This window comes from Cervus elaphus, chromosome X, assembly GCF_910594005.1.
Source record: "Cervus elaphus chromosome X, mCerEla1.1, whole genome shotgun sequence".
Lineage (NCBI taxonomy): Eukaryota > Metazoa > Chordata > Mammalia > Artiodactyla > Cervidae > Cervus > Cervus elaphus.
Window position 1 is genome coordinate 159892292 of NC_057848.1, and position 26999 is coordinate 159919290.

Consider the following 26999-nt stretch of genomic DNA (forward strand, 5'->3'; position numbering starts at 1 on the left):
TGTAGTTAAGGGATGATGTAAACATGATTCAGAGAAAAATATGATCTGAAAGGATACATGCACCCCAGTGTTCACTGCAGCACTGGTTACAATAGCCAAGACACAGAAGCAACCTAAATGTCCATTGATAGAGGAAGGGATAAAGATGTACATATATACAAGGGAATACTACTCAGCCATTAAAAGGAATGAAATAATGCCATCTGCAGCAACATGGATGGACCTAGAGAGCGTAACACTGAATGAAGTAAGTCAGACAGAGAAGGAGAAATATCGTATGACATCCTTTATATGTGGAGTCTAAAAAGAAATGATAAAAATGAAGTTACTTACAAAACAGAAAGACTCACAGACTTAGAAAATGAACTTACAGTTGCCAGGAGGAAGGGACAGTTAGGGACTTCGGGAAGGTGACATACACACTGCTATATTTAAACTGGAGAACCAACAAAGACCTACTGTACAGCACAGGGAACTCTGCTCAATGTTATGTGGCAGCCTGGTTGGGAGAGTATTTGAGGGAGAGTAGATACATGTAGACATATGGCAGAGTCCCTTCGCTCTTCACCTGAAGCTACCACAGCACTGTTAATCAGTTATACTCCAATACAAAATAAAAAGCTTAAGTTTTTTTTCAAAATAAGATATGGTATATGTATATATAATAAAATACTACTTAGACATAAAAATGTGAAAATTTGCCATTTGCAGGAACATGGACAGTAGAACCTACCAGAATTCATTCATTCCTTTGTCCCTTCCTTCATGCATCCATTTATTCAAGTAGTCAGCAAACACTTATCGAGCATCTACTACAGGCTAGAGACTGTCCTAGTGTCAGATAGTATACTAATGAATGCCACAGTCTCCACGACCCCCCCTTTTTTTGAGCTTATATTCTAGTGATAGGAGACAGAGAGTAAGCAAGTAAACCAATAAATGAACAAAATAATTCTCGAAAAAAAAAATAGTGGATGATATTTACCCAAGAAAAATGAAGATATACATCCATACAAAAACTGTATGTGAATGTTTGTGACAGCTTGATTTATAATCACCCCAAACTGAAAACAAATCTAATACCCATTAACTGAAGAATGAATAAACAAACTGCAGTCTAGTCACACAATGGACTACTACTCAGCAATAGAAAGGAAGAGATTACTGATACATGCAACAACATGAATTGAAAGAAGCCAGACTCAAACAGCTTACACACTGTATGATGTCTTTCATATGATATTTTGGAAAAGATCAGTGGCTGCCAGGAGCTTTGTTTTCTTTCTTTCCTTTTTCTAGGAGCTTTATTTTCTGTAAGAACAACTTAGTGTGTAAGGGAGGTTATAAACTAAACAAAGGTTGGATCTGGGGAAAAAAATCCCCTCCTGGGTGGAGGAAGAGTATAGACTACAAAGGGACATAAAAGAATTGGGGGCTGATGGAAATGTTCTATATCTTGATTGTGCTGTGCATGCGTGCTAAGTCACTTCAGTCATGTTCGACTCTGCGACCCTATGGACTGTAGCCCGCCAGGCTCCTCTGTCCATGGGATTCTCCAGGCAAGAATACTGGAGTGGGTTGCCATGCCCTCCTCCAGGGGATCTTCCTGATCCAGGGATCAAACTTGCATTTCTTATATCTTCTGCATTGGCAGGCAGGTTCTTTACCACTAGCACCACCTGGGAAGCAGGTGATTGTGCTGGTGGTGGTTATATGACTGTGTAAGTTTGTCAAAATTCATAGAATGCACACTTAAAATTTTACTGTATATAAGCTACACCTCAATCAACCTGAAAGAAGAAACTGGACGATGGAATAAAGTGTTAGTCATTCCTTTAGACTGAGTGATCGATGAAGACCTCCTACAGAAGGTGACATTTAATATGTAAAATGAATCTGCAATCTCTTACTGGTTCCTAGGCAAATCACTTCATGTCGCAGCAAATACCAGATATTAATATAATACTTAATAATCAGAATTTCAAAGATGATTGTAATAAACAAGATCCCTTGATCTACTACAGGGAAGTAGAAAAAGGAATGGAGAAAAAATTTTTCTTTTATTCTGCAAACCATGTGTTTAATTAAGAGAGAATTTATGCAAACCCCACACACCAGGAGGATTTACAAGTGCAAAAATGCAAATTTAGTCTATTTTCAAAGGGCGGTATTGACAAGCACAGTTCAAAAAACCTCACCAGGGAGCCCTTTCAGTCTATACTCTACGTTTCATGATTAAGTATGCGCCTTTTTTTTTTTTTGCCTCCATGCATTTTAAGTTGCCAGAAATGATAATTAATCATATAAAGGTCTACGACTTTAAAAGATAATGTGTGAGAGACAAGGTCAGAGTTCTTCGCTGCCCTTATCTCCACAGCACTCCAACTCAAAGAGTCTTGCTGGGAACCACCCCCCTCAACACACACACACTCTTCCCTTGCAGCTGCCCTCTGAGCACTCCCACAGCCAGCAGCTGTGACAGATCCCTCACTGTGGGGAGACACGAACCGAGTTTCCTTCAGGAGAGGCAGCATATGCTTCAGAAAAATCATACTCTATAGAAGTTTTGGACTGGTGACTCATGTAAACTCCTCCAAGAGAGACTTTCTAGGAAAGATGCTTACAAGAGATTAAATTGTCCTCCCTTTTGAGAAACGGCCAATCCCCTGGGAACCAGTGACGCTGGGCCTCTAGAACAGTAGAGGAGTTCTGTAATCACTGGGGTGATCCCCTCAGAAGGGGACCAACTTGGAATCACTCAGGACATCTTCCCTCAGAATAGCAGGGTTTGAGATCAGTAACTCCCACTGTCCAGAGAAGGGAAATGGAGTCAGACTTTGTCTTGATAGTTTTTTCAGTTTCCCTGAAGGCACTGGGACCTGGAATGTGGAAAGCAGGGTTCTAGTGTGCTTCTACTTTGAATTTGTTGTGACAAGGCCAAATTCCAGCACCTCTTTTGGTCTCTGTGTCAAACAAGGTAAGATATTGTGATTTATAAGAAATACATATTTGGTCATTCAGACAACCAAAATATATTTCTCATATGCATTTGGTTTTCCTCTAGTCCCTGGCTAACACTCCTAAAACCCTTGGAATTTCCTAAGTGTGTTGAGAGCGATAAAGGCGTCTTTTGTTATGTTAATAAGATGACTTTTGGAAAGCAGCTAAGGATGCGGGCTGGTTTCCAAGTGATTCTAGGCTTGATTAGAAGGCTGGAACTTTCAGTCCCAGCTCTACACCTCTGGAGAGAAGCTGTATGTTGAATCAGCTGTCAGTGGTCAATGGTTTAATCAATCATGCCTGTGTAATGAAGCCTGCATAAAAATCCAAAAGGACAGTGCTCACTTAAGCAGCATATATACTAAAATTAGAACAATACAGAGATTAGCATGGCTCCTGCCCAAGGATGATATGTGAATTCATGAAGTGTTCCATATTTTTTGATGAAACCACTATGGAGAACAGTATGGAGATTCCTTAAAAAACTAGAAATAAAAATACCATATGACCTAACAATCCCTCTACTGGGCATATAGCCTAAGAAAACCAGAATTCAAAATGATACATGTATCCCCATGTTTATTGCAGCACTATTTACAATAGCTAGGACATGGAAGCAACCTAGATGTCTGTCGACAGATGAATGGATACATAAATTTGGTACAAATTTACATACATAAATTTGGTACAATAGAATATTACTCAGTCATAAAAAGGAACGAATTTGAGCCAGTTCTAGTGAGGTGGATGAACTTAAAAAGCCTGATATATAGAGTGAAGTAAGTCAGAAAGAGAAAAACAAATATTGTATATTAACGCATATATATGAAACCTAGAAAGATGGTAATGATGAACCTATTTGCAGGGCAGGAATAGAGATGCAGACATAGAGAACACACTTGTGGACACAACGAGAGAAGGAGAGGGTGGGACAAATTGAGAGGGTAGCCCTGAAACATGTACATTACCATATGTAAAATAGATAGCTAATGGGAATTTGCTGTGTGATGCAGGGAGCTCAATCTGATATTCTGACAACCTGGAGGTATGGGATGGGGTGGGGGGTGGGGGGGTTCAAGGGGGCGAGGACATATGTATACTCACGGCTGATTCACTGTGTTGTATGGCAGAAACCAACACAGTGTTGTAAAGCAATTATCCTCCAATTAAAAATAAATACCTTTTTAAAAAAGGACAGGAACTCTCTGAGTCAGAGAGTTCTTGGGTTAGAGAACACGCGGAGATGCAGGGTTTGTGGTGCCTGGAGAGGGCATGGAAGATCCCTTTCTTCATACCTTGCTCTCTGTATCTCTTCCACCTGGCTGTTCCTGAGGATAAAAGTATGACATCCTTTTACAATAAACTGGTGATTTAGTAAATAACATGTCTTTCCAAGTTCTGTGAGTCATTCTAGCCAATTAATGGGACCTGAGGACAGGGTGTCATGGGGACCTCTGATTTTTAGGCAGTTGGTCAGAAGTACAGGTTTGTGACTGGCATCCAAAATGGGAGTGGCGGGTGGTACAGTCTTATAGGACTGAACCGTCAATGTGTGGAATCCAACACTGTCTCTGGTTTGTTCGTGTCAGAATTGAGTTGAATTCTGGTGGTGTTCTGAGAATTGCTTTTTGGATGTGTGGAAATTCCCCCAGTGTTGGAAACTGAGCCTCAGAACACCATTTATAAGGGTATGAACTTGTAGCTGCTGCACTTTATTGTCGTGTCACTGCTCAAACATCAACCAAGCTGTAGGTACTATCCTCTTATTAGATGGAAGGTGGGCCTTGGTGTTATAGCAGGTATAGACCCCATGGAACTTCCCATAGGACGAAGGAAGTAAAAAACACATCATGAGTAACATGGAAACTTACATTACCATATGTAAAACAGATGGACCACAGGAATTTGCTGTCTGGCTCAAGAAACTCAAACAGGGGCTCTGTATCCACCTAGAGGGGTGGGATGGGGAGGGAGATGGGAGGGAGGTTCAAAAGGGAGGGGATATATGTATGCCTATGGCTGATTCATGTTGAGGTTTGGCAGAAAACAGCAAATTTCTGTAAAGCAATTATCCTTCAATAAAAAAATAAATTAATAATAATAAAAATAAGGACCCAGTAATACAAGGTAGGATAAATTCGATATTTAATGAGCAGTACAGGCAAAAGCCTCTTAGGAAGGGGGAAAAACAAAATCAATGAAAGCAAAAGGGGAATGCTTCATAAAAGAGAAGGGCTTGAATTGTGCCTTGAAAGACTGGTAGCATTTGGCTAGACGGAGGGAAGAGCCTAGTCATCAGGGAAGGGGAAGTGAAGTTAAAGAGCAGAGAGGTCAGGTGGCAGGTGTAGGAGGTGATAAGAGTGTAGCTAGAGCAGTGTTTGCTTTGGTGAGTTTTGAGATAAGGTAAAAAGATAGGCTGGTAGATGGAAGAGGACCTGGCAAAAGAGAATGGAAGGATCAGACAGAAGTTCACAGCACATACCAGGGAAGTGAATCCCATAGGTATTCTTCAGAAAGTCTCAAAACCTCATCAGTGGGATGCCTGAATTCCCCAAGCCTGTGACTGGTGATTGTATTGGGTTGCCTGTATTCTTTCCTCTTCATCTTTGAGTATCTTCCAATAGAAGATATTTTATAGACAGGAAGAGCCCATGCAGCTTGGAGGCATTTGATATATGCCTGAGGAATTCCTGATACCCTCAATGAACGAGAGCAGCTAACATGAATCCTGGGAAAGAGATCTGGACCCCAAGGCACACAGCGAATGCTCCTCTGTGTTTTTGTCCAACAGAACTTTCTCCAATGATCAAAATGTTTTGTATCTGTGTTGTCCAGTAGAATCACATGTGGCACTGAGCACTTGACAGTGGCTGGTTTGACTAGGGATTGAATTTTTAGTTTTATTTAAATCAAATCTTGAGAGTTCCCTGATGGCCTAGTGGTTAGGATTCCAGGCTTTCACTGCTGTGGCCCAGGTTCAATCCCTGGTTGGGGAACTGAGATCCCACAAGCCATGTGGCACAGCTAAAAAAACAATAATAAAAAATTAAATCTAAATAACCACATGTGGTTAGTGGCTCCCATGTTGGCTTTGCAGCTCTAGATGGCAAGAAAGGCTGAAAACTACATTATCTACATTAGCTCATAAATTCCTTGCAATGATTTAAAAGAATCTGCACTTCAAAAAGCTTGCACTTACACATTCCAAATCACAAGGGTGGGAAAAACTTAGGAAAGGTCTTTTCCATGGAATCAAAGAAGGATCACATTACGGTGGGGCACATCAGTCCTTGGGATTTATTCTGTCAGCCCCATTCTAGTGGAAATAAAACTGAGTAACAATACTGAAGCAGAAACAATATAACTTGGGCATATAATATAAATGCTATTAACCTTAAATTCAGCTTTATTCTTTGCACTTATGCTAGAAAAGAAAACACAAACTCTCCTTACCCTTTTCCTGTTAGGTTTAAAAATTCATTTATATAATACTGAGGCACCTAGTACAGAGATGGACATCTTGTAGGAAAGATCAGTATGTAAAAAATATATCCATCCATCCCAACCATTCACCTATCTCTCCAATCATCTGTCTATCCATCTGCCTATCCACTCATCTGTCCATCCATCTGTCTTTCCATTCATCCATCCATCTACCCAACTACCCACTGTATCCCTTTGTGATTTCCCGATTCACAAAGAGTAGATTTTCTCTCATTTGCCCAAATAACGAGAGCTTAATAGAGAGGAATAGAGAAGAAATAGGTGATGGAGTGACATGTTTTTAAGAGTATGCTTTCAGATGATTAATCATACTTAACACTCTTAATAGTATGTTGTTTACAAAGTCAAAGTAACGAATAGATGAGAGACTAAAAAATGACAAATGACTAATGCTTCAAAACAGTAAGATGAAAAAAAAAACAAAACAGTAAGATGAAAGGCATCACGAGATAATTCATGTCTCAGATAATAAGCCTCATGTTTAGAAGAGGGTCAAAAATCTGGGCTAGAACAGTCCAACTTAGGGCTTTAAGATGCAGGCTTGAGCCAGAATCCAAGTGATGGGCAAGATGACAGATAAAAATCATGATTAAAATTTGGAAGGACCTTAGAAATAATCTAGCTCAAGCCTATTATACTAGAGATGATCCAACTAAGGTCAGAGAGTTAAGGGACTTGGTCCAATTCCTTTATATGTGTAGTAATGGTAGGAAACGAAAATGTAGGGCTCTTGATGCCTATTCCACTTTCATGCATCACATGAGATGGGGAGAAGGGTCTTCTAATTAGGAAAGGAGAAAGCATTCTGGAGAATGGGAGTGATACAGCATGAGCAAGGAAGCAGAGCCAGGAACCTGTCAGTGTAACAACCATGTATGAGCATGTCAATGTATGTGAGGAGGGGAAGACAGCATGGTGGGGGAGCAGGACCAATAGGGAAGGGGCTTGAATGTAAATCTGCAGTTGGTCAGTGGTGTGAAACGCAGAATCCTGGGACTGCCTTGAAGTCTCCCTTTCATGCCCCACTATAAACGTTTCCAGAAAAAATGCTTTGCTTTTCATATAAAGAAAGACAAATTCACTTGGGGAGGGAAAGCTGAAGAAGGGAGGCTGGGATGAGTACTTGCATATCTGGTCAACCCAAAGTGGGCTGATAAGCATCCATGCTGAGTCAGGAGATTTATGATGGGAACTAAGAATCTGCATATTTTTAAGCTCCCAGTGACTGCAGTGATTACCCAGTTTGGAGGGTCTTCTGGTTCACCCTTTAACCAACCCGTCAGATACAGACTACCACTTTGGAAAACTCTTTGACAATATTTACGAAATACCTGCCCCCAATGATCCAGCAATTCCTCTCTCAGGCATATACTCACTTATATTGCCCAACAGGCATGAATAAGAATACTCAGAGCAGGTTATTATCAATCCCGAACTGGAAACAATCCAATATCCATCAGTATTAAAGTGAATAAATTAATTGAGGTATATTCATACAATGGAACACTACACAACAACTGAAAAGAATAAACCATTGCTATCTGCACCAATGTGGATGACTATTCCTGACATAATTGATACGCATTAAGAAGTATGATTCTATTTACATAAGATTAAAGAACTGGCAAAAATAATACATGGTAATTGAACTCAGAATAATGATTGCCTGTCTTCGAGGGTGAGGATTAACTGTAAAGGGACATAAAAGAAACTCCTAGGGTGCTGGAATTGTTCTATATCTCTATATGAGTGGTGGTTATATTGTTATACAGAATATATGAAAAATATTGAGCTCCATACTTGTTCAGTTTACTGTATAGATTAACTTTGTTGACAAGAAAAAATATAGATACTGTGTGTGTATGTATATTTCCTTGCCAACCTTAAGAGGTTGTTATAAAACTCAAATAGCTTTTCTTTTTTATTTTTTTATTGGAGTATAATTGCTTTACAATGCTATATTAGTTTCTGCTGTACAATGAAGTGAATCAGCTATATGTATACATATATTCCCTCTTTGTTGGACCTCCCTCCTTCCCCACCCTTCCAGGTTATCACAGAGTACTGAGCTGAGCTTCGTCTGCTTTATAGCAGGTTCCCACTACCTATCTGTTATACACATGGTAGTGCATATATGTCACTCCTATTTTCCCAATTCATCCCACGGTCCCCTTTCCCACCCTGTGTCCACATGTCCGTTCTATGTCTCTGTCTCTATTCCTGCCCTGGAGATAGGTTCATGTGTACCATTTTTCTAGATTCCATATATATATGTTAAAGATGAGATACACAGATAAGTACAGTCATACATTTTAAGTAGCTCAATACTGATTCTTGTTGAAGTTGGTCACAAGCACTACTTGTGCTGTAGGTAATCTGTCAGTTTTTGTAAGCCTTAGCAAAACACAAAAAGTTAGTTATATGTAAGCTTACAAGTAATTTCTGAATTTGGAAAAGACATGCAGTAACTGTAAACTTAACGGCGCAGCCCAGCTTTTGAGAGAGCCTTTCTGTTGATGGTGAATTTGGTCTGCTTTGAAACTCTGGAGAAGAGTTCCCTGCAGCTGTATCTTTTGTTGCACGCCCTCACTTTCCTCTCCCCCCATTCCCGATTCCACCCTAGGAAGACAGGAAACACTATCTGTAGCACTGCATTCACCAACCCAGAAACCAAAATCTCATCTCACTTCCCATCATGAAAATGATCGTCATCCTGAGGTACCCTTGGCCACTGGTAACAAGCCACTGACCTGATGCCACTCCACAGTTTGCCTTCCCTGGCCCATCAGTGAGACTGCCTGTGGTCATGAGGCCCTGGGGGGCACATGTTCAGGGTTACAGCAAGCTGACGATGAGTGGTGGGAAGTGAAAACCCTGTCCAGTGGGTGCCATGTGTAAACCTCATTCTTGGGCTATTGTTTTTCAGTCTGTGAAAAAGTTGTGTGTACTGAGCAGTGTACTTCAGGCAGCTAAGTATAAACACATGTCTACAAATACTGATAGCACTATCTTTATTTGTCCATTGCTTCACAAAGCCAGATCACCTGGGGACTGTTTGTTCCTCTACAAAGTGAGAATCCAGCACCATATGTATTAAAATGTGGGACATTTTCTTCAGGGTCTACATTTTCAAGAGCTGCTTCTATGCCTTTCTCGGTACACTCTTACATCGCTATGTATCTTTAACACCACAACATACAGTAGACTTTAAAATAAAAATTGATTATTTCTGGTTCCTTGCACCAGTTTTTCTTAATTTGACCATATGGTCAACTATGTGTCTGGAGCCTACCCATTACTGTGCCCAAGTTCTAGAGCCCAGAAGTATATAAGATGTGCTCAGCAATTTATGTGAACCTGCAGATATTTCCTGACTGGTTATTTCAAGCAAGGGTTTTTTATGTGACAGACATCTGATAAATGCTTAAAGAATGAATATGAATGTTTAAGAATGGATAAATGTGAATTTTTAAGCACTATGTTCACACAAGAAATGCAGTTCACAAGTATGTATATTTCCCAGAATAAAACATTGTACTGGATTCCCTACCCACTCCCCCGCCAAAAAAAAGCCCTAAAGGTATTACATATGGAAGTATGTCAATAAATATACTAAAATCTGAAATCAACTTTGAATGGAGCTTTCTCATGAAAAAAAAAAAATCCTAATAATGCTTGATTTCACTTAAGAGATATTTAGAAAAACCAGCACACAAACTGTTCAGTTCCAGAGAACCAAATACAACATCAGCTGTGAGAAACATTAAACTGTCTGAAGAGAATGGATTTCAAGGAAATGCTGCTTATTTTCTCCTCTTGGTTATTTCTGAAAGAACATTTAATGAGGAAATGCAGTGGGACTTTTCTGTTCTTTGAAGACTTTGCTTCCAAGAAACATTTGCCTGGGGTTTAAACTCTATTGGGTGTGATTTTTTTTTTTTTCCTCACCAGTCAATTAATTTTGCAGGGAACAAGAAGTTAGGAAGAGGCAAGGCTAAATCAATTGTCTCCAGAAAATGCACCTCAATCTTATTCCCAGAGATTTTTTTCCCCCTTTTCCCCCACCATGCACTGACTTTTCTTTCTTAAACCAATATATCAAACTCAAGAAGTAATCCCTAGCATAGAAACATGCCCGGAAGGGAACTGGAGTTTGAGAAGAACTTCCCTGTGCACAAACAGCCCCATCTCTTCCAATGTGGTAGCTCATCTACTGAGGCATCTACCACCCTCGGAGAGAATGTCACTGTCCTCCAGGACTTACCTGTCTGCCGAGAGAGCCGTGAGTGTGAAGACAGACACCCCTACCGAGGTAAGCTGGATAAAGGGGATCAGTTTGCAGCCAATCCTGCCAAACAGCCATTTGTCAGCCAGGTACCTGCTGGCATCCACGGGCGCACAGGTTACCAGGAGGAGCAGGTCTCCCAAAGCCAGGCTGGAGATGAACAGGTTCGGCACGTTTCGCATGGACTTCACAGTACAGAAGATCTTGATCAGGGTGATGTTGCCAACGAGGCCTATCAGAATGATGACTCCATAAACTGCAGGGATGACATAGAGGATCGCTGGATGGAACCAGTCGTCATTCACGGGGAGCTCCACACTATTGTTGCAGTGCACGGAACGGTCCACTTCCAAGTTCAGAAGCAAACAGTCACTCAGAGCCATCCTCTGGATTCCTTCCCACCTAAAAAAGTGCCGTGAGATGCTGTTTCTTGACTTTTGACTTTGCAGTTGGGTAAAGATGAGGACAGAATCTATGCTGGGCTCTTTATCTTCTTGAATAAAAATATAGATACTGTGGCATTCAAAACTGTCTGGCACTATTTTGATGCTGGTGCTGCTCTGCTCTTTACATGACCAGTATACTACATCTCTAAATTGAGTAAGTTAACAAAACAAATACAAAAACTCAGCCCCCAAAAGGCTTAGAATCAGACCCACTCTGTACCAACACCTTTTACCTCCAGTCTAGTCCGAGTCTCCCTGGCTGCAGTTTACTAAGAACTTTGGGCCTGCTATTTTCACACGGCATTTGCTGTCTTTCCTGATATTTAGAACCTGAAGGTTTAAAGTGGGTAGAAAAAAACTGCACTGAAAAAGCCTCAAATGCTATAGGCGGGAATGCTTTATACGTCATCAACTTCACCAGCAAACGGCAGCTCTGCTGAGCAGAGGCTCTGAAGAGGAACCAGGGCTACTTACAGACAGACAATGCCAGCCCCCTGCTGGACACTTCACTCACTGCCCAGCTGCCTGCTCTGCCCAGATGAGACTTGCACAGCAGTCTGCGGATCCTAGTCGACAACTTTAGCAGGTAAATTTGGGCTTCTCTTTTCAGACACAGCACCTCTGGTAGGTATTTCCTAAGTGTTGCCGACACTCTGCAAAGCACTGGAAATCCTTCTGATACTAGAAAGATTTTCCATATCCAGATTCACAGCCCATTCTCTCATCTTTTCCAATACATTAGAATCTAACATGTTAAGCTTGCTATAAAATGAGGTCTGTCCCTGAATCAAACGGCACACAGATGCGCAGGGCGTCCACATGTGAGTGGTCCTATGCAGCCTTCCTGCTGCCTATTTGAACGGGGATCGTTTCTGAGGGCAAACACACAGGACTCCTGCCTTAAACCTTCAGCACCTGACATCTGGGAAAAGTAGAAAGCAGGACACACACAGGCTCTGTCCTGTAGATCAGCCAGGACATTCCTGTTCCCTTTACCAGAGAGAAAAAAAATCAAAAGCCAGCTGTTTTTTTAACTCTCACAGATAAGCAGTCTTTTCCAGAAGAATGGGTATTTTCTCATTGGATCTAAAAAATACATGAATTGGCATTCTGATGCAGCTATTTGCAATTTTTAATTAATGTTTGCTGCATTTTATAGCAAATTTCCTCATAAGCTCTGAGTGGGAAATGAACTGTGAAGGAGTTACAGATAACATACTCAGGATTGGGGGAGTGGAAAGAGTAACTTAGAGTTAACATGTGCCAGGAAAGGCTTTATTGAGGAGGTACTATTAGATGTCAACTTTGATCTTTAGCAACAATGCATAAATATATTACAAGGGTGAATCTTTAAGACTTATGTGCAGCCAGCTCTTCCAGATACATCACAGGAAGCCAGTTACTAGCAGGCACTGTCACCAAAAGTTTGGTTTTTTAGGATTCATAAGGAATAAAGAAGCTTGCACTCATCACCATGCCAGGGCCCACTAAGAAAGCCTCCAAGTGTGTTGTCATGGAAATTTCCAAAGACAGGTTACAAAACCAAGGTGGCTGCCATGTTTCTTCTATAAACCCAAGGGCTTTTGCTCCTCTCAGCCAGTAGTAGAATCTGATGCTACATGCCCGGAGTGTGGAGAGCTTCTCAGTGGAGATCAATAGCACCAGTAATCAGTCAACAACCATGAGCCTAATGGTATTGATGAGCTTTTGGCAACAGAGGTTAATAATGCTATACATGGACTCTGTGCTTAAGTCCTGGCTCCTTCACTCATTACCTTGGCAAGTTAGACTAGTCACTTGGTGTCTTAAGCGTCTCTTAAGTTTCCCATCTGTAAAGTGGGGATAATTTGTGAAGTTAAATGAAATTATCCATGTTAAGACTTCATAGAATTTGGCACTTAGTAAGTGCTCAAGTAATATCAGCTGCTATTATTATAACTATTATTATCACTGTGATTGAAAGAGACTGTTATTGTGATTTTACTTTGGAAAAGCCCAATAAAGTCAGAATAGCAACTGACCTCAAGATCAATAGGCAAAAGGTCCTATCATACATATGAATCAGCTAGTCCTCCATCTACTTGAAAGACATCAAACATTTGTCAGTTTCCAGGCACTGTGTAAGAGCTAAGGGATTGAGAAAAATAAGATGAAGATACATGTTATTATGGGTTTCCCAGATGGCTCAGTGGTAAAGAATCCACCTGTAATGCAGGAGACATGGGTAGACTTGGGTTCGATCCCTAGGTCGGGAAGATCCCCTAGAGAAGGGAATGGCTACTCACTCCAGTATTCTTGCCTGGAGAATCCCATGGATGGAGGAGCCTGGCGGGCTGCGGTCCATGGGGTCGCACAGTCAGACATGACTAAGCGACTGAGCACATATGCACATGTTATTGTAAGATCCATCATGATCCCAATTACTCAAGCTTAGACTTAGAGGACCTGGTTTCAAAGAATAACTCAAGAAGGGTTTTCAGTAGATACTGCAAATGCTTCTGTTCATTCTATACCATATTAACAATTCTGCTTCTTGAAATTCCTGTGGTGGTTTTCTTCTCTGATCTTTACCTTTCTTCCTCTCAATGACAATGATTGCTTCTGGCGTTGTTTTTGTTCATTACTAGAAGGACAACCTTGTAGGAACAGCGTTGTAGGAACTATGGCAAAACTCAGAGAAATTCACCACTCTTGGACTAGAAGAATTGGTGAGGCATTGAACTGCCTGGCTCATCCTGAGGATTTCGAAACAAAGGTACCAATAGCCAGACCCTGGCTATATTTTTATATTAAACTTGAGCATCTTTGGGCCTTTTAACTTTCTGAAAGTTAAAAGCTGAGTATTGTTTAAATAGAAATAAACTCCGGCTTCTTAAAAAAAAATCACAACATTTAGAGCCCATCCCCTCCCTAGAATAAAGCAACTACCTTTTCTCCAGAGAAAGTGACATTTGATCTTAAAGGTTAAGTGTCTGGCAGAATCCTTTGAACAGAGAAAACAGTATGCACCTAGGATGGAGGCTTAAAGGAAAGAACATGGCACTGAGCAGGGGACAACTCCAAGTCCAAAAAGGCCATCTAGATTGGAAGAGGGGGTGGGGAAAGAACAGTGTGAAAAGCACCCTGAGGCAGGTTTGAGTGACATTGTGATGGATCTTGGATTCTTTTTAAGAAGCTTGGTCTGAGAAATCTCCACACTGTTTTCCATAGCGGCTGTACTAGTTTGCATTCCCACCAACAGTGTAAGAGGGTTCCCTTTTCTCCACACCCTCTCCAGCATTTATTGCTTGTAGACTTTTGGATAGCAGCCATCCTGACTGGCGTGTAATGGTACCTCATTGTGGTTTTGATTTGCATTTCTAACTGCCATATGACCCAGCAATCCCACTTCTGGGCATACACACTGAGGAAACCAGATCTGAAAGAGACACGTGCACCCCAATGTTCATCGCAGCACTGTTTATAATAGCCAGGACATGGAAGCAACCTAGATGCCCATAAGCAGACGAATGGATAAGGAAGCTGCGGTACATATACACCACGGAATATTACTCAGCTGTTAAAAAGAATTCATTTGAACCAGTTCTAATGAGATGGATGAAACTGGAGCCCATTATACAGAGCGAAGTAAGCCAGAAAGATAAAGAACATTACAGCATACTAACACATATATATGGAATTTAGAAAGATGGTAATGATAACCCTATATGCAAAACAGAAAAAGAGACACAGAAGTACAGAACAGACTTTTGGACTCTGTGGGAGAAGGTGAGGGTGGGATGTTTCGAAAGAACAGCATGTATATTATCTATGGTGAAACAGACCACCAGCCCAGGTGGGATGCATGAGACAAGTGCTCGGGTCTGGTGCACTGGGAAGACCCAGAGGAATCGGGTGGAGAGGGAGGTGGGAGGGGGGATTGGGATGGGGAATATGTGTAAATCTATGGCTGATTCATATCAATGTATGACAAAACCCACTGAAAAAATAAATAAATAAAGGAAAAAAAAAAAAAGAAGCTTGGTCTGAAAGGCATATTTTGGTTCACAAAGAAGACTCCTGGATGTTGTTGTCTCCTTTGATTTCTTTAGACATCCCATGTGCTGGGCCAACCTCACCTCTTAAATCCACCTGGGCCCTTAGTGTTTCTTCCCATATAAGCTTATAGTTAGCAGTGACTTCTCAAGGCTGCTGTTGGTGTTGAGTGTTCCACAACACGATAGACTGTTCCGGTAGTATTTCAGAAGTGAAGATATATTAAAGTCCAACACCTAATATTTTCTGGGAGCAAGGTTGTTTTAAAAAGCTCATTAGAAAATTTTGATATCATTTCAACTAATTAGCTATAATGACTCTCCATCCCGACCATTACGTGTCACCTTCTGGCAGATCACCAAACATACTTAAAAATTTGCTTAGTTTTTTACTTAATGGTGAGCAAGAGATGCCTATGGCTTATGAAAATGAGACAGAACAAACATAATACAAAGTCCCCATCCTCAGGGACTCCACTTTCTGAACAGGAGTGTGACTCAGCGTCCTTTCTTATGTGTTGGAGCAGGAGTGTCACTTCTATTTCAGGCTAAAGAGTCACATTTTCCATTCTTCCAGAAAACTGTTTTTGTTTGTTTTTTTTTAAATATGAGGGAGAGGCACAGTTCCTTGGTAGAATTTGGTAGGATGGGTGGATTCAATGGGACCAAAGAGAGTAGAGACAAAGTCTCTTTCCACCAGCTATGTGCACACCACTGCATCTTCCAATAGCTGGTATTCTTGGTAGACTGACAATGAATGTACACAGAAAAGGTAAATTAATTATAGAGTGGTAGAACTTGTAGGTGGAACCCAAGTAAAGAGAAAGGGATGCTTTGGGTTTGAGAGAGAGTCTGTCTGGAACAAAGCTGTGCAGGGGAGTAATAAATGAGAAAAAGGAGATTGGATCTGCTGGGGAAGACTTGACATTTTAGGTTTCTGGTTGGACTTTAGGCTATAAAACACTGGCTCTTTTACTAAAAAAAAATTTCATCAAGGTTACCTGGAGTGATTCTTAAAAATGCAGATTCTGAGGCCATACCTCAGACCTATTGAATCAGAGATCCAGGGATGGAACCCAAGAATCACTATTTTTCATGAGGTCCCAGAGGGACTGCAACTCTCTGCTATCCCAGAGATCATGGCAACATGACAGTCCTTGTGCCTTCCCTCTGTGGAGGGAGAGGCTGAGCAAGGAAGCAGATTTAGGAGATTGTTATTACAGGCCCTTGATACCCAAAGTATGGGCCTTGAGTCAGCAGCCTGGTTATCACCATAGAGCTTATGAGAAATGCAGAAATTCAGGTACTACCCCAGATTTCCTTAATCAGAATCTGCATTTAAAACATGTATTTATATATTTGGCTGCACTGGTCTTAGTTGGCACATGGTATCTCTAGTTGCAGCGTGCAAACTTCTTAGTTATAGCATGTGGGATCTAGTTCTCTGAGCAGGGATTGAATCCAGGCCTCCTGCGTTGGGAGCTCAGAGTCTTAGCCACTGGACCACCAGGGAAGTCCCCATATTTTGCATTTTAAGAAGTTCCCCAAGGACTCATATGCACGCTAAAGTCTGAAAAGTGTTGATGTAGTGGTTAGGGAGCTCTGGCAGAAAAGGTTAAGAAACCAGGGCAGGAAGGGGGAACAGATAGGAAGCTGGAATTTCAAGTTCAGAATGAAACCAGCCAGTGGACCAACTGGAAGCTGGATGAAGAATCCCTGATTTGGGGTTGTTGATATCTCTGATAAGGCTGGGAACTGTCCCAGACTGCAGGACAGGCAAGTTGTTTTTGTCACAAGACAGGGGGCCAGAATCCCATTATAAATATAGGGAATACAGGCAATGGAGAAGCCCAAGATGATGAGTTTTTCAGGCTTGTGACTCAGTTCAGCAAGAACAAGGGGGAAGCAATTGTGGAGGGAAATGCTGAATCCGGTTTCAGGCATACTGAGTTCACTATATGAATAAGGGGAAGGAAGAAAGCCAACGGAAACAACTGCTGAAGTCTGGAAGCAAAGAGGTAAATAATTAAGAGGGCTGTCTGAGAACCAGGATGTCGAATGACAACAGTTTAAATGCATAGAGAAATCGCCAAGAATCAAGTGAAGTTACGCTTTAAGGAAAAAGTCATGTGCTGAAAGTTAGTGGGTACCAAACATGACTGCAATATATATTTGCGGCAGCACCATGGAGAAGCTGCTGAAAAGATTGTAGCAACCCTTGCTTGAGAAGAATCAGAGATGTCAAATTTTAGTGCTGCAGCAGGAACAAAAGAGACAGATGACTATATCCAGATCCTGTAATGCTGGGATCACTTCAAGTTCCCTTCTCTTTTCTTAACAGTCTGTGACTTTTCATGGTGCTTGGCAACTTAGGAGAGATGGGGGGAGTCTTTTGAAAGAAAGAGTCAAGTTTCATTTTGAGCCACATGAAGCTGCAGGTTGATGCCCAGAGAAGGCCTGGAAGTGGAAGACCAGACTCTCAGTCAGACCCAAGGCTGACAGAACACCTCACATGGTGTTTTTAACATATTCCACCAGTTCCTGGTACTGTTGGCTTCAAAAGGTGGAGATAAGTTTCCCTCCCCTTGAATGTGAGCTGAACTCAGTGACTGGCTTCTAACAAACAGAGTGAGGCAGCAGTGATAGTGTGTAACTTCCAAGACTAGATGACAAAGGACACTGCAGCTCCCTCTGTGTGCTGTCTCTGAAGGAAGTCAGACACCATGTTGTGAGGAGACTCAGTGGACCACAGGCTGAAAAATGGAGGACTCCCACCCACAGCTCTGTGAGTCTTTTTGGAAATGGTTCCTCCAGCCCCAGTCCAGCCTTCAGATGACTGCAGGCTCAGCCAACTTCTTGACTATGATCTCAAGAGATACTCTAAGCCAGAACCATCCAGTCTCAACACTCTTGAATTCTTGATCCACAGAGACTGTAAGTTAACAAATGTTTTTGGTTTTAATCCACTGCTTTATGGTAGCTTATTACACAGTAGTACATAACACCTGGTAAGTAGAATGGATGAAGGGGCCAGGGCGGCGGTGGGGACCACCAAAATGACAAAAGAAAACAGAACAAGAATATCAGAAAAGGCAAGTACTATAAACTGGTTGAATCTTGAATAGTCAGAGTGTGAAGCAAAGTATGGTCAAATCTAGAAAAGTTAAGGAGACGAATCCACATGTTATTCAGTGCCACCAAATTTTCTTACCTGGATAAAACAGATGTATTTTTTAAAAATTATAAATAAGCTGAACTTTCTTGACTAGCCACCATGTACCTGGAAATTAGATTACTTATATCCCATTTTCCCATCTGCTAAGTGAGCTCGGGTAAGTCAAATCAATTCAGAGAACATTATTTGCCACTGAACTGTTCTGTGCCATAGATTCCTCCTCCATAAAATACAGGGCGTTTTCCTCTGGCCTATGCTTCAGAACAACTTGAGGCATCGGTATCACCCAGTGGCACCTAAGGCAATGTAAAGTGGCACCTTCCCCTCTGCCCTCAGCCATCTCTCTTTCTAACTCTTTCTCTCTTGTGGGAGAACCCAATCAGTGAGACTGCAGGCCCTCTGAAACACATCACTAAGTTATGCCTATATCCACGAATAGATGTCTCACAAACCAACATGTTGCTGGGATGAATTCTTTTTTTAAACATTTTATTTTGAAGTAACTTTAGGTTTATAGAAAAATTGCCACCATAGTACAGAGTTCCCACAAACCCTTCCCCAAGCTTCCTCTATTGTTAACATCTATAAAACTAAGAAATTGCCATGGGCACAAGACTATTATCTAAACTACAGACTTTATTTAGATTTCACCAGTTTTCCTGTCAGTCATTTTCTGTTCCATGACCCAACTCAAGATACCACACTGCATTTATACACCACGATTCCTTAATTTCCTCTCTTCTGTGACAGTTTCTCAGACAGTACCGTTTTTCCTAACCTTGACACTTCTGAAGAGTACTGATCAGGAATTTTGTAGAATATTCCTCCATTTGGGTTTAAGTTTGAGACTAAGGATATGAATTTGGGGGAGAAAAAGCATAGAAGTGAGGTGCTCTTCTCATCACATCATACCAGGGAGTATGTATTAGTTGCTCCTATAACAAATTACTATGAATTTATTTGCTTAAAACAACAGAAATGTATTCTTTCATAATTCCGAAGGATGAAAGTCTGAAATAAGTTTTACAGGTTTGATTCCTTCTGAAGCCTCTAAAGGCTCCCACCATTCCTTGGCTGGTGGCCATATCACTCCAATCTATGCTTACATCATCACAGTACCTTCCCTTCTTCCATAGGCAAATCTTTTTTGCCTCACTCTTATAGACTCTCGTGATTACACTGAGCCCACCTAGATAATCCAGAATAATCTCCCCATCTCAACTGAATCTGCAAAGTCCTTTTTGTCAAATAACATAGTCACAGGTTCCAGGGATCAGGACCTGGATATCACTGAGGGCCATGACTCAGCCAATGCTGATATTCCTGTGATATCAGTGGCCCTGTTAATCTTGATCCCTTGGTTAAGGCTGTGTTGGCCAAGATTCTCCACTGTAAAGTGATTCTTTAGGTGGGATAGATTCCTTTCAATTACCAGAAATATGATTGTATTCACACCCAAAGTAAAGATGTTGACATTATGTAACCATGCAAAACTACTTACATTAAGTGCCATTCACTACCACACCCAGTTCTAGACCTTGGAAATACAAAAATTAACAATGGTCCCTACTCTCAAGGAGATAATTGCCTAACTAGGACAACATTTGCAACTTCTTTAAAGAAAGCAAGTCTATAAACATAAACAAGCTTTCCGTTTAAACAATCTGGACACCGTTTTGGTGATGACCTTTAACTGTATAGAGAGTTTTGGGTGATGTGAAATGGAAGCTAATTTTCTTATAGTTTCTGAAGTTCGCTTGGACTTTCTGTGACCATTTTCCACTTTGATATTCTCTCTTGAATTTTCTCAAAGATGAAGTATAATCTCATGGGCAAAACCAGTAAGAATGCCATCAGACTTCTCATCAGAAAGTCTGGCTTTTATTTTGTATCCAGACAGTTTTATGGGACAAACAAAGCTGAAATGCACCCCTAGACTCTAAGCACTCATGTAACTAAAGTGAATCTCTACACCTCACATTTCACCCTTTTTCTTTGGGCTGTGAAATAATACAGCATGTTCTTCTCTAAGGAAGATGCTAAGAAATAGGATTACCCATAGATTTCTCTCTAGATGCCACTATAGCACTTCAAACTGAGACTGGTTCCATGGGAACTTTCACTCAACATAAAAACTGTTATTTTTACTGTTTGAAACGGACTCACCTCAAATTAACTCCAAGTCATGTCTGAAATATATATCCCATACTAGGTTCTTCAAGTCAAATACTCTCAAAATGGAACAACTGAGAAATACACAGGGCATTTATCATTCACATACCACAGAATTCAAGTTTCCCCTGGCCTTACCACAATATATCAGAGGCAATATCTCACTCAAATTGTTTATTAGCTGCCTACCTTACATAAAGGCACTTTTAAATTCTCTGCGCTTACAATTTTCTTCATGTATAAAAAGGATTTACATGGCATTAAGGCTTTCCATCTTTATCTCAGAGAGCTATTGTGAGATTCAAATGAGATAACAAATATGAAGACATTTAAAAGGTATAGATTCCTAAACAATTTTAAGTTACTGTGTATATTGTTCATTTCTGAGGTGTGATAATGGTATTATAGATACATTTTTAAAGTCTTTATCTTTTAGAGCAGGGGCAGCCAGCTTTCTCTAAAAAGGCCAAACAGTAAATATTTTAGGCTTTGTGGACCATCAGGTCTCTGGGAAAGGAGTCAATAAAAAACAGGTAAAGGAATGGGGGAGGCTGTGTCACAACAAAATGTATTTGTGAAACAGGAAGTTGATCCATGGGCCAGAGTATGCCAACCTTTGTTTCTGAGAAACTTTTGAAATTGTTATGGGTGAAATGATATGACAGCTAGGATTTCCAAATCATATGGAAAGTGGAGAAGTGAGCAGGGGCAAAAATGAAACAGGATTGGCCAAGTAGATGATTGTTGAAGAAAGGTGAGGGTAGGTGGGGATTCATGTTGTGAGTCTATTTTGTATGTGTTTTAAATTCTCCACTACTTTAAATAGTATAAAAAAATGCAATTTATTACTGACATGATAAATAATGCCAAACAATTAACTACACATGTATCTCTGAGACCTTGGCTGGATGGCATAGAGGGGAGCTTCCCAGAGGCTGGCAGCATCATTCTGGCCATTCATGCATTTCATCTCTTTCCACCTAATCTGGAGACCCAAAATTGAAGCAGCATGGAGTACACATGATTTGGGATGGGAATTATTTCAGAGTGGCTATTGGACTGTCAGTCTAGGAAAATGGCTCTTAGATACAGTGGGGAAATGGACCGATTTCCTTTTTTTTTAAACTACCCTCTCCCTCTCTCTCACACACACACACATTCTTTCTTATTCCTTTCCATGGCCACATTAGTATATTTTAAATTCTGCTTGTGTCCTACAGAAGTAAAAAATGCGAGATCAATTTTTAGTCCAAATTTCTTTTTAAGACAAGGTGTCCTAACCTAGGTTTTTTTAAATCAAGACTATCTCCCTATCTTCCTGTATGAGTTATATCAGCTCAAATGATTGTTTTAGACCCTTATGCTACAATTCTCGAAAGGACCTTCCTATACTTTAATGACAACTAAACACTCTTTCCCCCTGCTTGAAAGCTACTATCAGCATTCACCTTTCTACTTCTCTTAGCAAGTTTTCTCATCCTTTTCTTTTAAATTGCCAGATAGTGAATAGTGCAGGATCTATAGGAAGGGGCAAGGATAGAGGATACAATAATAGAAAGAACCAACACTGACTCCAGATGTTTTATACGTGTTCCCTCATGGAGTCCTTACACCCACCCTATGATATAGCACTATTAATATCCCTTTTACAGATGAGGAAATGAGGTGTAGGGAGGGGGAGCAACTGGCCTAAATTTACACAGTTAATAAGTGTGTTCTGGTAACTGGGTGCTTAACCACTACACCACATGCCTCTTGGGGGACAAAGGGTAGCAGCAGAGAGACAGTCACACCTCGGAGCTCTCATGGGAGGTAAAAGAGACAAATAGGAAAGAGGGGAAATGTGTGCTGAAACACAAGGAAGTAAAAACTAGGGATAATTAGGGAGCTGAACAACTAGTGGAAAAAAACCATGGAGAGGGCAGCAGCTGTACTTTCTATTTCTTCCTCGGCAATGGTGTCCTGTGTTTTTGTTTCTCTGTTTTTTGGGTTTTTGCCTCAGGGAAACAAACAGGATGCTCAGTTCCTGTCTCATGTCTACAGTCACATTTCTTTAATATCAAAGTAATTTAAGATGCAGAATACAGAAAAGAAACTCACTGATTCCCAACGGTGACAGGACCTCAACTGTGCTTCCTCTTTTAGTAAACAAGATGAAACATCTTCACGGAAACATGAAGCAAATTATGCACCATTTTGCTGAAAACAATGATAGGCTTTGGGGTGACTCTTAACAGTGAACATGCCCCCATTTCTGATCTCCTGGCAAAGAGGCTACTTGTGGGCTCAGAGCAAGGCTTGATACATGTGTTTTGCACTCCCCTCTCACATACCCAACTCTCCTAATAGTACCAATTCCACTTCCGCATTCCTTTGCCCACAGTGAGGACACCAACTTTGAAAATGAAGTTTCAATTGTACTGCTGGGATGAGAAAGACCTCACTTGAGTCATTAAAAAACATCCACTTCTCTTCCTTCTGCAAATTCTTTTTTTGATGATTATGACTAACAACAGTCTTGTTCTTCGGGTTTGCTACTATTGGAATCAACTCTCCAAGCACATTCTCTTCCTTCAATCAAAGGTCTGAAAGTATGGGAGACCGCCTTTGAGAAGAGATTGAGCAGACCTCCCCCACCACTGCCAATCCCCCAGTTGTGAGGCTGACTTAAGGGGGACATCTCATTATGCCTACAGTAAAGACAGCCTGGTTGCCAAGCATCCAAAAAAAATAAAAGAATAGACAGTTAATAACTGAGCAGTTTAGAACAAACAATGGTGTTTATGGGCTTCTGAAGCATTTTGTTTGAGATGCAGTGACTTTAAATGGTCAGGAGAGCAGAACTCAACAATTTTTTAAAACCCTCCATTTAAAAAATTGTTGAGTTGTAAACAATCATCAGAAAAAGAGTGAGGAGAAGCTTTTGTTACTACACAATCCAGAAGCATCACAAACTGCGCTCTGGAAGAAAACCACTTTCTACACTTTCTCAGAAAGAAGGAGATTTAAAAAAAAAAAGCAGAGCTAAAGTTTCCCTTAGACTCAGCTGCTGCTGGGCCTAATCTGGACCCATTCACTCCTTAAATTCTCACTCTAGGGTCTGGGTCCTTTCAAGAGTATCTGTATGTGGGAACATGTATAAACAGGGAATGGGAGTTCCAATTAGCATTTGCTGAGCATTCATTCACCATGTGCCAGGCACTATTCTAAATGCTCTCTTCTTTTTGGATTTTCAACCCTATTAGGTAGTTACTACTAGGCAGTGGAAACCCACTCCAGTACTCTTGCCTAGAAAATCCCATGGACGGAGGAGCCTGGTGGGCTGCAGTCCATGGGGTCGCGAAGAGTCGGACATGACTGAGCGACTTCACTTTCACTTTTCACTTTCATGCGTTGGAGAAGGAAATGGCAACCCACTCCAGTGTTCTTGCCTGGAGAATCCCAGGGAGGGACGGGGGAGCCTGGTGGTCTGCCGTCTATGGGGTCGCACAGAGTCGGACACGACTCCAAGGTGACTTAGCAACCTCAGCAGCAGTATTATTCCCATTCTAAAGATGAGGAAAGCAAGGTTCAGAGAGATTTTATAATTCACCCAAGATTACACAACTAAAAGAGGAGAGTGAAAAAAGTTGGCTTAAAACTCAACATTCAAGAATCTAAGATAGTTGCATCTGCTTCTATTACTGTATGGCAAATAGAAGGGGAAAAAGTGAAAACAGTGACAGATTTTATTTTCTTGGGCTCCAAAATCACTGCAGACAGTGACTGCAGCATTGAAATAAAAGACGCTTGCTCCTTGGAGGGAAAGCTATGACAAAGCTAGACAGCGTATTAAAAAGCAGAAACATCACTTTGCCGACAAAGGTGCGTAGAGTCAAAGCCATGGTTTTTCCAGTAATCATGTATGGATGTGAGAGTGGAACCATAAAGAAGACTGAGTGCCAAAGAATTGATGCTTTTGAATTATGATGTTGGAGAAGACTCTTGAGAGTCCCTTGGACTGCAAGGAGATCACACCAGTCAATCCTAAAGGAAATCAGTCCTGAATATTCATTGGAAGGACTGATGCTGAAGCTGAAGCTCTAATACTTTGGCCATCTGATGCAAAGAGCTGACTCATTGGAAAAGACCCTGGTGCAGGGAGATTGACGGCAAAAGGAGAATGGGGAGGCAGAGGATGAGCTAGTTAGAGAGCATCACTGACTCAATGGACATGAATTTAAGCAAACTCTGGGAGACAGTGGAGGACAGAGAAGCTGGGTATCGTGCTACAGTCCATGGGGTTGCAAAGAGTTGGACACAACTTAGCAACTGAACAACAACAATAACACAACTAAAGCCAGATTTCAAATTCAGGCAATTCATGTTCTTAATACCATGGGATTTCTCCTTCCATGGGATTTCTGTTTAAGAATTCTTGCTATCTAGAATCAAATACATTCTAGATTTCAACCAGAATCTCCTCACCTTCCTAGCTGAGAAAATTAAAACCAGCAATAGTTAAGAGGCTGTGACAGTAAACTAATGTTGAGTGGGGGTCAGAAACTAGGTCTTCTGGGAGCTTACTAACTTCTCTTCTTTCACCTTCCATTCACGGTGCTCTCTTAGGATATACTTCATCAAAGGAACCATGGCATCCATCCACAGAGATGCATTTCTCTGATCTTCCCTGTTCAGCTACCAGAAATAGAGTTAGCGAGAAACTCCAGTTAATAAGTATCTTCAATATCCAACTTAACTTTTGAGCTGAGGCTATGCTCTTCTCAGCAGCCCTCAGCCAAAGACCCAGCACAGTGGGAACACTAAAACCTGTCATTTCTGCCCAATGAAGGACTCTTCTAATGGGCAATCTTTGCCCCAGAACTCCCCACTGGGTTGGTGGAGACTTTGTGGGAGCTTCATCGTGGTCTGGGGCTCTCATAGGTCATTCCCTCTTTCTTCCGCTTGTATCTGCACATCTCTTCCTCACCTAATGCTGTTTCATTGTCATCTTCTGGGGAGGACCCACAAGGAACAGGAACCAAGTCAACTTCTTTGATACTTCCAACATTGTAAGTGGAAGAAAACAATCACATTTAGGAGTCAATGTTCTGAATACTGCCTTTGCTCCTCTCTCTCGTCTTTCTTACATGTAAGATCTCCCAATGCTAAGATACAACACTGTGCTTTCAACAGTCTCTTCCACGGTGATTCTTAATGTAACATTCTCCTCTTAAGAAATTCTTAAAACAATTAAGAATGTAATGGATTTAACCATAGAGAAGTGCTTGTTCTGCTCTAGGTAGGCTCTTTTGCTGCCCTATAATTTTTCAAACATGCTGCTTGAAATGCCCTGAATCCCCTTCATTCTCTCCTCCAGAATTTCACTCCTATAAAACCTTCCTGGAGTCCCCCAGGCAGAACTGTCCCAGAGCATCATCACCACCACCATGCATCATCACTATTGACATCTATTGAATATTACTCATTGCCAGAACTACATTTGAATATTCTATTTGATCCTTACAACCACACAATGAGGTAGGTAATAATTTTGTACCCATTTTACAGATGAGGAGACAGAGGCACAGAGAGGTTAAAGTCACATATCTGGAAAGGAATGGGGCTAGGATTCAAGCTCCAGATTTTAGAGGACTATTCCATGAAATAGCACGTCCTATTCTTGTCTTTTGCTAGACATCTCCTCTTAAGAAGTAAATTACTTGAAATTAAGTCTGAGCAATACTTTAGAGGCCTGGCAGGAGAAAGAGTGAGAGGGAAAGACTCTCTGCTTCTGCCGCTGATAAAGTTAATTCTGCAAATTTCTCAGGGCCCTCTTAACTTTTACTCCCTTTATTTTTCTCTCTCCTCAGTCTTCTCCTTTCTACTCCTTGATTTTTTTGAATTGTAAAGTGGAAAACAGAAATTACTGTTATAAGGGTCTGCAGATTGGAGAGTGGAGGACAAACCTATGCCACTTTTTCTCTGTTTAAAGCTTTGGTATAGGAACAATGTGATTTCTTCTTAGTTCTTATTGCTGGGTGCCCATGTTTGCATACCACTGTGATGAGGGGGAAAGAGCATGGGTCTGAGCTACAATGAATTACTGCTATGTAGGAGATATGTGAACTTGGGTAAGGTTGAAAACCTCCACATAGTTCTATTTTATCATTTATAGAACAGGAATAATAATTTCTAGCCAACAAGGTAGTTGTGAGAATTAAACGACACACAGCAATGCTCAATAAACACTAGTTCCCTTTCTCAAGATTACTGACAAATTTTGTGCTTGAAATTCACAGTCAGCTCCACTATAGTCTCTTGAATCATATTGTATACAATTAACTAATTCCTATATTTTATGGGAAGACTTGATTTTTTATCTATAAACACACTGCCTTTAT

General features: G+C 40.9%; 1 protein-coding gene and 1 non-coding gene across 2 annotated transcripts in view; one reads left to right on the forward strand and one right to left on the reverse strand.

Annotated features, from left to right (window-relative positions):
• The window catches only part of GRPR (gastrin releasing peptide receptor), a 334343-nt gene that overhangs the window by 27992 nt on the left and 279352 nt on the right, over nucleotides 1-26999 (reverse strand). The window contains exon 4 of the mRNA XM_043896088.1: nucleotides 10769-11191. Within this exon, the coding sequence (XP_043752023.1) occupies nucleotides 10769-11191 (423 nt within the window). The remainder of the gene's footprint in view (nucleotides 1-10768; nucleotides 11192-26999) is intronic.
• On the forward strand, nucleotides 3338-3441 carry LOC122691030. The gene has a single exon (XR_006340280.1). It is a non-coding gene; the product is annotated as a U6 spliceosomal RNA (small nuclear RNA).